The sequence below is a fragment of the Sprattus sprattus genome (assembly GCF_963457725.1).
Source record: "Sprattus sprattus genome assembly, chromosome: 8".
NCBI classification, from domain to species: Eukaryota; Metazoa; Chordata; class Actinopteri; order Clupeiformes; family Clupeidae; genus Sprattus; species Sprattus sprattus.
Window position 1 is genome coordinate 7081400 of NC_137927.1, and position 14499 is coordinate 7095898.

Sequence of the window (14499 nt, forward strand, 5' to 3'; positions counted from 1 at the left end):
AGCAGTCTCAGCAGCAGCGCCAGGACTTGCGTCTGTGCCAGTACAGATGGCAGTGGCACCCATGGCCTTCAGATCTGGGCTCTTGACTCTGGCCCCCTCTGGTGGCAGGCCAGGTGCAGAAGCAGGGTTTGGCTCTGCCCGCTGTTCCCGTGTCAAACGGCCGGTCCTCTTTCGCTGCTTGAGGCTAGCTATAGCTTTAGAGTCTAGATGGGTGGCAAGCTCCGCTCCCTGGTCCACCCCCTCTGGTTCTGATGCGGAGGGGGGGGCTGTTTTCAGGTCTTTCTGTGGTTTCCGAGGTGGCCTGTTGTTGCTAGGCACTGCGCGTGCTTTATCTGATTCTTTCTTCCCCTGTTAAATGAACAGACAATCAGCCCACGGGATAAAGGGTGTGTGTGTGTGTGTGTGTGTGTGTGTGTATCTGTGTGTGTGTGTGTGTGTGTGTGTGTGTGTGTGTGTGTGTGTATGTACGTGTGTGTTTGTATGTAATTGTGTGTACATTCACTCACCATGGCGATCCACTTTCCCCCCAGGTGTAGTCCACACAGGGGGCACTGCGGGGGTTTGTGTCGTGTGACATAGTTGAAGGAGCAACCCGGGGTATGGCAGCTGCCCCTCCCTCTCCGGGTGTACTTTATGGACTAAACACAGACACAAACAATTACAATATTAATAGAAGTAATACAACTTAAAGGCACCCAGTGCAACATTAGAGGCTTGAGACTCGAAAAATAAACATTCAATTTCTAGTATTTTTTACACATAGTAAGTTTCAATAACTCCATACCATTACATATCGACATTCAAGGAGCAAAGATGAGACGTCGTTGTGTGGTGAGAACTGATAGAAAACTGCACTGCCAGCGCCGCCGGTGGGGAGAGGCCATTTCAAATATTTAGTTATTGGTGGCACCGGCTAGTTTTATCGCTCTTTTTAAGGCCCAAAGTATCAAATAATGATGCAAATGTGCTAATATGGTAAATGTAAATATCATAAAGATTGTCTTATCCAGAATATTTCCATTTTGATGCCCAAATGTTGCACTGGGTGCCTTTAAAGGAGGAAATCACACAGAAAAAAAAAAGACAATGGCGCAAACACACACATGCACATACAGGACAGTAAAACACACACCAGTTTGACTGAAGGCTTGGGGGCCGGCTCCACACTGGACACAATGGGGAGCATGACAAGAGAGCTTGTTGGGGAGATGAGCTTGTTTTCCAGCAGGCTCTGGAAGAGTTGAGGGGAGGCGTTAGAACTCCACTCGTGGAAGTCACTTTCAAATGCCATAATTTCAATGCCATTTCAATGCCAGTCAAATCCAACTACTCACCTGATTGGGTATGATGGCCACCAGGTGGGTGGAGTCGGACTTCACCTGCTGCACCAAAGCCCCTCCCTCCAGCCCCTCCTCCATTGCCATGCCAACTGCGGTGGTGTGTGTGGCTTCCTCCTCTTTGACTGGGCAGCTGCTCTGAGTGTGTGTGAGGGGGTTCGCATGAGGTAGGGTTGCTACGGCAGCAGCAGCAGCATCATCCCTCGGCATCTCCAAGGCAACAGTTTGCTCGGCCAGCTCCACCTCGCTACCAAGTGCCATGGGGGAAAAGAGAGGCTCCGTCCCTTCCTCCACACACACCTCCACAGTCCCACCGACTTGCTCATCCAGTGACCCAGCCTTAGGAAGCAAAACATAGCTGGCCCGTGGGAGAATCTTCCGGAAGCCTGGGACATCCTGAGAGGCAACAGCAGAGACAGCTCTCTGCGTAAGGTCAGAGGTCAGGGGTGAGGGTGGGGGTGAAGGACAAGATTAGAATGTGGGAGCATGTTTGTGTGTGTGTGTGTGTGTGAGGGAGAGAGTATGGTGGTTCACCTTGATACACACACTCAGGAAAATAGTAAATAATCATGAATACTTGTGGTAGGCCAAATATCTGACAACACATGCTAGTGACCCCTAAAGAGGGACTGTATATTAAGATATCAGTAGTGAAATGTGCTAAATCTCTCTAGCTATGATCAGAAAACGGTTTTTCGCTGATGTCTGTTCTGGCGAAACACTTTCTACCACAGTTCCACTATGTTCTGATGAGGGCACGTTCTAAATCTTCTGACAAGGCCTGGCCTGTTTAAGTTCTTCTGATGACCCACCTGTCCAAGCCCGTCCCGCTCCAGCGAGGCCCGGTCCAGGTAGAAGGCTTTGTCGGCCACGCTAAGCCTCCTCCAGCTCTCGCTGACCCGCTTGTTGATCTCCGACTGCGGCAGCTCAGGGTGCTCCTGCTGCAGACGCTGGTGCACGTCAAAGTAGTACAGCAGATATGCCGACCTGGAGTGGGGTGACGGCAAAGACATTTTTTCACTTTAATTCCCAACCGCTCAGTTTCAGGCACTCATATAGCCTACAGCGGAGACTGAGGACATTGCACAGAACCCATGGCCTGGACCGCCCAAGAGCATGACAATGGAGACAGTGGCAAGAAATTTCCACTCATAAAGGGAGACCCCTCCATTTAAGACTGACCTCAGAACAGCACAGGGTGTTATATGGCAACTAATGTCATATTCCGACAAAAGGGCCTTTTATTTTTTGCGTAAGAATAGTTTCCTAATTCAAAATTAAATGACACACGATTCCCAAATGTATTTCCTGATTCACAAATAAATGTCACAAGATTCACCAATGTAAATACTGTTACCGACTAACGAACATGCATGGCATTTGTGACCATCCCTGCATTTATTACTTTTATCTCTTTTTTAATCCATCACAGACATTTGTGAAATGATTGAATGATGATTGATACTCGCCATTGTGCTTGCTCTAAGGGGGATCAGGCCTTGGGCTCTGGAAAGCACCTAGAGACAATTTTGTTGTTTTGGCTACATAAATAAAATTGAATTGAACTGAACTCTAATTGAATCTAGGATCAGTGGCTTTTTGTGGTTTCTGTGTGATCAGTGTCAGATTTGTGCAAGGGTCAAAAGTACTTTTTTCTTGGGGTGTTGAGTACATGTATAAATGTGTATCTTGTTTAGGGGGGGTGATAAGTACTTGAGGTTTTTTTGGGGGGGGGGGGGTGGTACCTGGGTTTTTTGGTTTTGTCGACTCGTTCTCCGTGGCCTTTGGGTTTCCTTCTCCTCTTGGGAGACGGAACCTCCACGGAGGTGTAGCAGCTCTCCACCTCCTCAACAAGCTTCACCTCCGAGTCCTCAAACACAGCCTCCATCTCCCTTACCCTCACCACAACTACACACACGCACACAAAACAAACGCACACACATACAAATCAAAATTTTGCAAATAATTCAAAATAACCCACTGTGGCACAAAACATAGCCTTAGACAGCCAATACTCAGCGAGAACGCTATAAGATATCAGTAAATCTTTCAGCTCAGAAGACTACTGAGGCCATACGAGTGTCAGCAATGCAACTGGGAATTATTTGAATCTCTTTAATGTCATTGTATTTCCATCAAAGAAATTTGGAAGAGCACGTCTCCAAGCGCTTTTGGAGATGCCGGGGAACGATCCCAAGTGCTGACATACAAATCCTGCTTGCCATTTCTTGCAGTTTAACACCAGATATATTTCGAATAACAAAAGCTCACACTCTTCTATGCAGTAACTGAACCAGGCAAAGCAGCCACCCAGTGACTCATTTGGCACACAGAGCCAACAGGTACCCACAGGTTATACTACAAAAGTCCCAATCGAACACCCCCGGACCTCTCAAGCAGATCTGGCCATGATAAGGGGTGCATCCACCTTGCAGTCAGCTGGGAGTGGTTACAACAGCATGTGGTCACCTATGATGATGTTTGATCAAATCAATTCAATTCAGTTTAGTTTATAAAGTACCACTGACAATTAACATTTTATCAAGGCGCAGTGCAAAGCTGGCTGATACCTCTGTGATTTCAATGCATTCTGGACCACCCCACGAATAAGAGGGTCCCTGGCTGTCATTCTTCAGAGCCGGCTATATTTGTAGCACTGTGCACATACATTTCACCATCAGGCTGTGCCACAACAACACTTTAATAACACCACAGGCTCTATGACTTATTTATAGCATTTAGCATAAAGACTGAGCCGAATAGCGCAGCTAGGGACTGGGCCTCCGCCAGACAGAACACGCTGGCGATTCAAGCCTGCCCTTCACTGACAGTGATACTTAAGCCGAGTCATTTCCCCAAACGCCAAAACTCAGCGCAAGAGAAAGACAACCTCAGGCCGGTGACCCTCTCTCTTAAGATGGCTACTAACTAAAGGTGGCTTGCATCAAGGCACTCATATCAACCACCAATATGGAATATAAAGCGCAAATTTAAAGATGCAAAAATGGCCATCTACCACGCGCACTTGCATAGTTACAGTGAGGTTGGTCTGATATCTCCCTCCCGTAAGAAAATCCTGAGTATTTGTGTGTCTCCATACTGACTTCAGCCTCAAAGAATTATCCAATGAGCGACTGCCTTGTTGCAACCTTACCTGGTTTGCAGTTGTAATACGCCCCAGTCCAGCTAAACGTCAGATCAGATATACTTGAAATGATCAGAGCATGATATAATTTGTCTAATCGTCAAATTATTTAGTTCAGATCTCTTATAATAATTCAGAAAGACTCTCTTTTCGTCTTCGTACTTCTCCAGTGTTTCGTTAAAATGGCGCTTTGTTGCTAAGGTTGACAACCAATCATGTGATAGAATGAATCTATAACTTCCAATCGTGGGCCACGTTTTAAACACGTGAAAGCGTTTCTGCCGTTGTTTGTAGCCGGAATAGCATATATTTATTTTTCTGCTGAACTGAATGGACACATGAAGTTACTGAGTTTTCCCAAGTTTGTTGTATTTAGTATGTTCTGCACATGTATCACACTGAAGTTCCATTGACTGATTTCATATCAGTGCTGAGCAGTCATACATGCAAGACCTGTAACTTTCGAAGCTAAATATAATACGAATAACTAATTAGGACGTCCTCACTGCTGATCAGCTCACTAAGTAGTAAGAAAACTTCTCACAGAGACAGTTGTTGTATAGATTAAGCAATTACACGTGATGATACAAACGCTCACTACAGCTTGAAGTTGCCAAAACGCAGACCAAAGAAATCCAGCGTTGTTAAAACGAGAAATGTCTTTCAGACAAGATGAATCGAGGACCGGATTTGTGATCAAATATGGCGGATGACAAGGTGAGTGCTGTAGCCTACATGCTATCTTAACCTAGTCCCATAATCTAACATCTGCGTTTTTACAGAGCTCAGAAAAGTCATGCTACCGCTGCTTGACTCCAGTTTCGTCTTTCTTTATTAACGTTGTTGACTACTGAACATAAATGGTTGGACATGTTGATGTGTAACTTGATCCTGTCATGGCTGATGCTAGCTTGCAGTCTTGCTTGGCGATATATTAGGAACGAGTTAGGTAGATAGTCACTCACACATATAGACTTTAATTTCTCTGAATAAACTGATTTCAAGCACGTATGTCCCTGCAGTCGTGCATGCATGCTTTACGTGACACCGGGTGCAAAGACGTCTGTCAGCTAAATTCACTAGTCACATGACCTGAAACCCTGCAGTGTTTACCCTAACGGAGCTGCAGTACCAGACCATACAAGTACCATACCATACCATACCATACCAGAACTGTGCTCCAGTACCAATGGTGCGACTGGGCCGCTCTTCCCCCCGATGCCTGTGATGTATGGTGTCCCTGTTTTGCTGAATTAAGCCTTCTTATTGCCACCTGAATAAATTGCTATTGCAGTTGAACGCAAGACATAAAGCTATGTGATGTCTTGATAGCCTAGTCAATCAGGCTGTGGCACTTTAAAGAGCTGACGCACAATAATATTAGTCAGATAATACTAAAACGGCTAACCTAGATAATGGCCTTCAGGCAGGATACATATGATTGCTTATGTTTACAATGAATTGTTTGTGTGTGTGAGGACCCTGAGAGTCAGCTAAAGGATCTGGCGGAGCTGAAGGATCAGCTGGAGAGCATCCAGAGGCGCGTGGAGAACGAGGTGCAAGCGGGAATACCCCAGGTAAGTACACACACACTTGCGTCAAAAAAGACCTTTACATATATTAACTCAACCTGACACGTGGCCTGAAGTTTATTTTTCTCAGAAACACAGAGTGTGGGTTTTTTTTTGGAGGGGGGTCATCTTTCACTTACTGCCTTGTCATTGCCTTGTATTTGGATTTTGTTTTGTTGCATTGTCTTATGAATTCAAATTAAAGCATCGTTGTGTGTGTGTATGTGTGTGTGTGTGTGTGTGTGTGTGACATTTGCAGGGTGGCACTCTCTTGGCCTCCCCCTTCCTGAAGGGTGCCCTGGCAGGCTTTGTGGTTGCCAAGCTACGCTCAACTGCTATTTTGGGAGTGTGTCTGGGCATCTGCACTGGTGCCTTTGTGGCACAGAACTATCCTGTTCCCAACATTGAACAGACGCTGCGGGACTACGCCAGCTCATTGAGGAAAGGCCCCGGCAAATAAGCTCTGGCACCTCACTGCTACCTACTGCTGGTGAGTGAGGGAAGTGCAGTCAAATAGACTGCCTCAATCATGGACTCCACCAGCAGTAGATGTGCCCTGCCCTCAGCTTCAATCTGGACTGCACTGGATACACAGAGTTAAGAATATTACTGTAAGATAACTAAATAAGGATTATATAATCATGAGTATGAGTGGCTTGATGACTGTAATTAAGTGTGTTGGAGAGTGATGAGAAGATGCTGAACTAAGACCCCAGCTCAGACTTGCTGTTTTTCATATGGACTGCCATAGGGTTGTAATACAGGGTGACCTGTTTAGACTATAGTCTTGTTGTCAGACAGTATGGTAGATGTCGGGAAGCCGTTTGAGGTTGTTGCCATGGTGATCTACCTTCTGACCCAGGAGCTCTTGGGTTGTGTTCCCAAATGAAAAATCGTCCCAAAGAGAGTTTCTAACAAAGAAATAATTTTAAAGATTTGATATTTGATCCAAGTTAAGAGAGTTGGTTTCAATTGTATTTGTGTGTGCTTTAGATGCTTTTTTTTTTTTTTTTTTTCATTTTGTTTATTTTATTTTTTTTTTTGCATATGAGAAGCCCCCTGTGTTCTAAATAAGTGATCAATGATTGTGATTGATAATGTCAGCTCAGAGCCCTCTGAGCCGCTCCATCGTGGCCGCTGGTGCCGGGGTATGAGCTGGTTTTGGGGTGCAGCCTGGCTGCGGGGTTCAGGCTGGGTGGTCTTGCTCTGCTTGCTGGTTCTGATCTACGGCTCTCACGCCCCCCTCATCGCTCTCACCCAATCTGATGGCCGCATCCCCTTTAGCCCTTCGTCCTGCGTCATCCTCATCGAGCTCACCAAGCTGCTGGTTTCCTCGGCAACGCTCCTGGCCACCGAGGGCCGTTCCGCCCTCTTCAGCACGTCGGTCAGCGGGGTCCTAGTGCTGCCCTACGCTGCCCCTGCGGTGCTCTACGCCCTCAACAACAACCTGGTGGTGTATATGCAGGCTCACATGGACCCCAGCACCTTCCAGCTGCTCAGCAACCTCAAGATCGTCTCCACGGCAATGCTCTACTCGTCCTGCCTGGGGAAGAGGCTGCGGCCCACCCAGTGGCTGGCCCTGGGCCTGCTGACGATGGCCGGGGGAGCTCACAGCTACAGCAGCCTGGTGAATGAGCCCTCGGCTGGGCCGGAGGACCACTGGGGCCCCAGGCTTCATGTGACTGGGCAAGGCCTGGTGCTGCTGCTGGTGTACTGCTCGGCCTCGGGCCTGGCGGCCGTCATCACTGAGCGCACGCTGAAGAGCCAGCGTCTGCCGCTCAGCCTGCAAAACATTTTCCTCTACACCTGGGGCGTGGCCATCAATGTCGCCACCCACGTGGGCGGGAACGCCAAGGAGAGGAGCTTCCTGGAGGGCTTCTCTGCTCTGGTGTGGCTGATTGTGATTGGGCAGGCAGCGGCGGGCCTGATGATGTCAGTGGTGATGAAGCACGGCAGTGGAATCACACGGCTCTTCGTCATCTCCTCAGCCATGCTGGTCAACGGCGCCATCTCCTGGGCGATGCTGGGACTGCAGCTCACACCACTCTTCCTTCTGCCCACAGGACTCGTCGCTATCGCTGCCTATCTGTACTACAGGTAGCAGCCAGCCACCGCCTAGCTGTGTTACAGGTGATGCCTAACTACTAGACACCTGTACTACAGGGAACAACCATGCACCGCAGTACTACAACACACCTGTATCACAGGTTACAGACGCCCACAACACACCTGTATCTCAGGTTACAGACATCCACATCACGCCTGTATCTCAGGTTACAGACGCCCACAATACACCTGTATCTCAGGTTACAGACGCCCACATCACGCCTGTATCTCAGGTTACAGACGCCCACAACACGCCTGTATCACAGGTTACAGACGCCCACAACACACCTGTATCTCAGGTTACAGACGCCCACAACACACCTGTATCTCAGGTTACAGACGCCCACAACACACCTGTATCACAGGTTACAGACGCCCACAACACACCTGTATCTCAGGTTACAGACGCCCACAACACACCTGTATCACAGGTTACAGACGCCCAAAACACGCCTGTATCACAGGTCAAATGCAGCTCCAGCATACCTGTACAACAGGTAACAATCAGCCACACCGGGACAGATGAGGGCAGCATAGCTCAAAATGTGAATTCTAAGAAGAGCTCTGACTGACATAGACAATGGTGTTCTGTTTTGTGTAGACATTTTTGTTTATTTTTTCTGATTTCAGCAATATCACTTTTTTTGATTTTCTGTTCAACAAACAGAAAATCTGTTGCGCCCCAGTTCCTAAGTGGTCAGAACTAAACTAAACCAGTGCCCTTTTAGCTAACCCTGTCCTCCTCGTAAGGCAATAGACAGTCACAGAGCACTTTATCCACGAGGGGATGACCAGAGAGAGAGGGAGAGATGGTTCTGGATGCAGCTGTTGTACTGGTATCTCAATGAGAATGGTATCCATCCGGTCATATTGGCCTAGTTATCTCTCATCCTCCCTCCCCTCTCTCTCTTATTAGCTCCTATGGTACTCCCCCTCCATTTGGTCTCTCCTCTCTTACCCCTGTCCACCCCATCAGTCAGAAATCCTGTGCTGGGCTGATGTTCCTTCACACACACACACACACGCGCACACACAAACAAAACAGTGAGCTGATGCTCCTCATCTCAACCCTCTTTACACCTTAATTTCAAAGTGTGTTTGCTTCTGTGTCTGTTTCAGCCATACAAACACAATGGGTGATTTTAAGATGGCAATAGAAGTGGTACAAATATATATATATATCATGTATTATCTATGTTTATGATGAAAGAGTGTTAATAAAGATTGGGTTACTGTCTGAACGGCAAGAACTGTTTGTAATATGTGATTCACAGGTGAGTTACCCTGGTGTGTTTGTGTGTCTGTGTGATGTGTTTTTTTTAGGTTGAGCTGCAGAACCAACATTCGGTTTCTTGTAGTAGTAATAATAGACCAACCACAACACAAGCTAAGACCTCAGTTTATTATGAGCATCCATAGAGAAACCTTTTTCAAACAATATGGTTTGCAATAGTATGGGTGGAAGTCTTCGGTCCTTTATAGACTCTTGTGAAATTTGAAAGAAGGCACAGCTGCTGTGTTTAAAGAAACAGTATAAAGAAATCTGCCACTTGTTGAGGTATGTTTTTATAGGCAACTAGTTTTAGTATAATTTGTAATCTCATTTTGATGGAATATGGTCATGTGAAGGACAGCTAAACAGACCTGTCGTTTCCACTTGTCACCTTGGCTATGCAGTATGTGGTCTGGGATGGACCACTTTTTGAAAATTATAGAAAAGCTTTCACAGTACATCACCAACTATGTCGCCAGAAGACACCAGTTAGCACGCTAGCAAGTTTTTACCAGTGCCAGCAGTGCTGGTTTTGGTGTTTGTTGTTCATTTTAGGTAGTTAGCTTGCTAGTTAATTTAGTTAAATCCCTTATTGCTGCTTTAAAGCTCAAGAGTAGTCATACAGAAAGACAATGAGCGCACACACTATAACATTATAAAACGCCTAAGGCTAGAGTTAATATAATAATATATGATAAACACATCATACAGTACATAGTCTGCTACTACATGCTTCTTTGTGTCTGTCATGTTGAGCTGTTGGTCCGAGTGTGCCATGTTGGTGTATTCTTTTCAGATGTATGTGTGTGTGTGTATATCAGTGTCATGTTGCGCTGTGGTTCAGTGTGTGAGTGTGTCATGTTGAGCTGTGGGTCAGTGTGTGTGTATTTGTCAAGTTGATCTGGGTCAGTGTGTGTGTATCATTGAGATGTGTGTGTCATGTTGAGCTGTGGGTCAGTGTGTGTGTGTGTTATGTTGAGCTGTGGGTCAGTGTGTGTGTGTGTGTGTGTGTGTGTGTGTTATGTTGAGCTGTGGGTCAGTGTGTGTGTGTGTGTTATGTTGAGCTGTGGGTCAGTGTGTGTGTGTGTTATGTTGAGCTGTTGGTCTGAGCAGGACTCTGCAGTAGGATGGTTGTGGGGCTGGTTTGCTTCGACTGACCACCTTTCAGTTCTGCTAGAGCTGAAAGAACATACACACACATAAAGATGCAGCTGAGAATATAGTATGTGTGTGTGTGGGTATGTATGTATGTGTGTAGACATATGCAGGAGAGGGAGACCGTGTGTGTGTGTGTGTGCTAGTTAATTTAGTTAAATCCCTTATTGCTGCTTTAAAGCTCAAGAGTAGTCATACAGAAAGACAATGAGCGCACACACTATAACATTATAAAACGCCTAAGGCTAGAGTTAATATAATAATATATGATAAACACATCATACAGTACATAGTCTGCTACTACATGCTTCTTTGTGTCTGTCATGTTGAGCTGTTGGTCCGAGTGTGCCATGTTGGTGTATTCTTTTCAGATGTATGTGTGTGTGTGTATATCAGTGTCATGTTGCGCTGTGGTTCAGTGTGTGAGTGTGTCATGTTGAGCTGTGGGTCAGTGTGTGTGTATTTGTCAAGTTGATCTGGGTCAGTGTGTGTGTATCATTGAGATGTGTGTGTCATGTTGAGCTGTGGGTCAGTGTGTGTGTGTGTTATGTTGAGCTGTGGGTCAGTGTGTGTGTGTGTGTGTGTGTGTGTGTTATGTTGAGCTGTGGGTCAGTGTGTGTGTGTGTGTTATGTTGAGCTGTGGGTCAGTGTGTGTGTGTGTTATGTTGAGCTGTTGGTCTGAGCAGGACTCTGCAGTAGGATGGTTGTGGGGCTGGTTTGCTTCGACTGACCACCTTTCAGTTCTGCTAGAGCTGAAAGAACATACACACACATAAAGATGCAGCTGAGAATATAGTATGTGTGTGTGTGGGTATGTATGTATGTGTGTAGACATATGCAGGAGAGGGAGACCGTGTGTGTGTGTGTGTGTGTGTGTGTGTGTGTGTGTGTGTGTGTGTGTGTGTGTGTGTGTGTGTGTGTGTGTGTGTGTGTGTGTGTGTGTGTATGCACACTGTAAACTCACTTCTTTGTAGATGTCGGTTCTCAGACTGTAGTTCTTGGTTCTGTGCAGACAGCAGCACTGCGTCCTGAATGGCCTCCAGCAGCAGAGTACGGTAGCGTTCCTCAGACAAGCGTCTCTGCTCCTCTAGAACCTGGCGGAACACACGGAACACCTGCACAAGAGCGCAGAGTGATGGAAGTCATTAGATGGTTATGCTTGCTTTCACACCTGAGTGGGTTTGTGTGTGTGTGTGTGTGTGTGTGTGTGTGCGTGTGTGCGTGTGTGCGTGCTTGCTTGCGTTCTCACCTGAAAGCCTTTCTTTCTGAGTATGAGTGTGTGTTTTTTCACCCCTCTCCTCTCTGAGTAAGTGTAGGTCCTGAAGGTGATGTGTGTGTGTGTGTGTGTGTGTTTTCTCACCTGTAAGCTCTCCTCTCTGAGTGTGTGTAGGTCCTGAAGGTGATGTGTGTGTGTGTGTGTTTTCTCACCTTTAAGCTCTCCTCTCTGAGTGTGTGTAGGTCCTGCAGGTGGTGTGTGTGTAGTGTGTTTAGCTGGCTCTCTGCAGTGTGTGTCTCTCTGTTCAGGAGCTCCCCCTGCAGTAGCAGCAGCTGACGCTCCCGCTGTAACACATTCAGCTCCCCTTCACACACACCATGTTCCTGCAACGCCACACACACACACACACACACACACACACATACAGAGAGATAGTTAGGTGTTTTTTGTCAATGTCTTTAGCTTGTGCATGTGGTACATGTATGTGTAAAGTGTATGTGTGGTGTGTGTGTGGAGTATACATGGTTTGCAATGTAGTGTGTGTGTGTGTATATACAGTATGTGTAAAAATAAATGTGGTGTGTGTGTGTGTGTGTGTGTGTGTGTGTGTGTGTGTGTGTGTGTGTGTGTGTCTCCTCACCCTCTCCTCCATCAGTTCTCTCTCCATCTTGTCCAGCTCCTGGCTGAGTAGTTTGCTGTGATCTTGCGTCTCCTGACGCCTGCTCAGCAACATTCTAGAAAACTCCGCCTGCCATGAATCCTCCAGCTGACAAGAAGAATGTGTGTGTGATCGAGTGTGTGTATGTGTGTGTGTGTGTGTGCATGCTGTATATGGTGTTTTAGTGTATGTGCTATGTGAGAATGTTCATATTTGATTTCAATGGGTTGGTCTCAGATCTCTATGTGGGTAAATCTAGGAAAGTCGTTTGTATTTGTGCTATTGCTACGAGGTGATTGGTCAGGTTTTACTCACTGATCCCATGCCAGCTGCTGGTTGGTCAGATGTTGAGGGTGTTTCTTTAGTGTGCCCCGCCTCTTGCTTGAGCTCTTCTCTGAGCTGCTGAATCTGGCTTACCCGCTCCTGAATCTGCTCAACACTCACACACCCCTCTGAACACACACACACACGCATTTGCATCTCCATCAATATGACTATTACCATCATGACCATATCTTCCCTGACCCTCTGTATTCTGCATCATCAACAACAACAACACTGTCATCAGCAGCAGCATCTTCATCACCATCATCATCATCATAACCTGCGATGTGTGTCTCCATCTCATGTGTTAGTCTCTCCTGCAGGCTCCTCATCTTCTCCTCTCTGATGACATCATCGCTGTGTGGCGCCCCGCCACTCTGAGCTGTCTGCATGATGGCCTCCTGTAGATCACACACCTCCCTCAGTCACTTTCATCTGCATGTGTGCGTGTGTGTGTGTGACCTGTGTGACTGTGTTTATGTGTGTTTACTGACTGTGAGAGATATGGTGCTATTGGTGTGTCCTCTCCTCCATGTGTAAGGAAGCCTTGAGTAGCCTCTCTCTCTGTCACTCACTCTCACAGTCATTCTCTCACAGCCACTGTCTCTCTCTGGCAGTGCACAGGAGGGGTGGAGGGACCATTTAACAGGCTCTCCATTCACACAGAGATGGAAAGTGTGATTCACGATTAATAGGGCTTTTCAGCTCTGCTCATTTCACTGGGGTGTTCCGCTCTGGGCTTGATTAACTGGACTGACACCTGAGACTCCCCTGATGTGTCCCCAGTTGGATATGTGAAAGGAGTTTGTACATCAGCTTACATCTCTTCCGTTTACATCTCTTAAACATGCTGTCCTCATACACACAGCACACACAAACACACATATACTGTATATAACTAAGAAGATGTACACCTGAACCTCCCTTTTCACAAAATGGCAGTTTAACATATGAGCTGCTATCACACACATGCATATGCACTTCCAATCCGTACAGTGCTGTATGTCATACACATACACACACACACAAACCTTATCTAGCTCTTGTTTTCAGGCAGGCAGTGGTACTTACGGTCATTGCAGTGCTTCAGGACTGTCTCAGGCTCCAGCTCACACACTAGCCTACCTCTCTCTCTCTCACACACTCATTTCCTTCTGTTACACACCAGTCTGCCTGATCAATTATTTATTCCTCTCTCCTCCCTTTCACACACACACACACACACACACTCTCTTTTGACACACTACATTTCATCTTTTTTCTGCACAATCTCTCTTCTTATTCTTTCCCCCCTTCCCGACTCACAATCACACACTCTCCTGAAACATCCCTTTGCTTTCTACCTGTGTGTGTCCACTCCTTGTGACATTTCCAACCTTTGTTTTCTACCATATGTCTCAACATGTCTCACCTTATACACTGCAAACAAAAAACAAGGAGTAATAAAATGGGGGATATATCAGTTAAAGTAAGCTAAATGATCTGCCAACAGAACAGGAACATTTGACTTCAAAGATTTAAAAAGAAATAACCCAAATATATCTTGAAACTAGTGTGACCCGACTAAAAAACAAGTACGTTTGTGTTGACTCCTACTTTGACAGAGCAGTTTTGGTGGTACTAGTTCAAACTAGTTTCAAGCATTAACTTGCTCAGAACCAGTAATTAAATCTAAGTAACAAGTTATAATACCATATTAAGTTAATTGAGGACT

At 46.3% G+C, this 14499-nt stretch overlaps 3 protein-coding genes across 4 annotated transcripts in view; 2 read left to right on the plus strand and 1 right to left on the minus strand.

Annotated features, from left to right (window-relative positions):
- The window catches only part of hmgxb3 (HMG box domain containing 3), a gene marked incomplete at its 3' end in the record, with an annotated part of 17405 nt that extends 12792 nt beyond the window's left edge, over nucleotides 1–4613 (minus strand). Inside the window, exons 1-8 of one of the 2 annotated variants that reach the window (XM_080843190.1) lie at nucleotides 3908–4024; nucleotides 3727–3806; nucleotides 3083–3245; nucleotides 2150–2324; nucleotides 1335–1760; nucleotides 1133–1231; nucleotides 507–638; nucleotides 1–348 (exon numbers count right to left, since the gene is read on the minus strand). The exon at nucleotides 1–348 is cut by the window's left edge and continues 17 nt beyond it. In XM_080843190.1, coding sequence (XP_080699316.1) covers nucleotides 1–348; nucleotides 507–638; nucleotides 1133–1231; nucleotides 1335–1760; nucleotides 2150–2324; nucleotides 3083–3225 — 1323 coding nt within the window. In that variant the 5' untranslated portion in view covers nucleotides 3226–3245; nucleotides 3727–3806; nucleotides 3908–4024. Of the gene's footprint in view, nucleotides 349–506; nucleotides 639–1132; nucleotides 1232–1334; nucleotides 1761–2149; nucleotides 2325–3082; nucleotides 3246–3726; nucleotides 3807–3907; nucleotides 4025–4491 lie in introns of those variants that run through there. The other variant, XM_080843191.1, reaches the window with a different exon arrangement.
- Nucleotides 4614–4819: 206 nt separating this feature from the next.
- Nucleotides 4820–6513, plus strand: slc35a4 (solute carrier family 35 member A4; the record flags this gene model as incomplete). Its single annotated transcript, XM_080843075.1, has 3 exons — nucleotides 4820–5199; nucleotides 5961–6059; nucleotides 6313–6513. Exons 1-3 carry the CDS (start codon nucleotides 5185–5187, stop codon nucleotides 6511–6513), a joined length of 315 nt encoding a protein of 104 aa, XP_080699201.1. The 5' UTR covers nucleotides 4820–5184.
- Nucleotides 6514–7134: 621 nt separating this feature from the next.
- LOC308368810 (putative UDP-sugar transporter protein SLC35A4) lies at nucleotides 7135–9381 on the plus strand (the record flags this gene model as incomplete). Its single annotated transcript, XM_080843074.1, has 1 exon — nucleotides 7135–9381. The coding sequence occupies one exon, from the start codon at nucleotides 7135–7137 to the stop codon at nucleotides 8152–8154; it is 1020 nt and encodes a 339-aa protein (XP_080699200.1). The 3' UTR covers nucleotides 8155–9381.
- Nucleotides 9382–14499: the final 5118 nt, after the last annotated feature.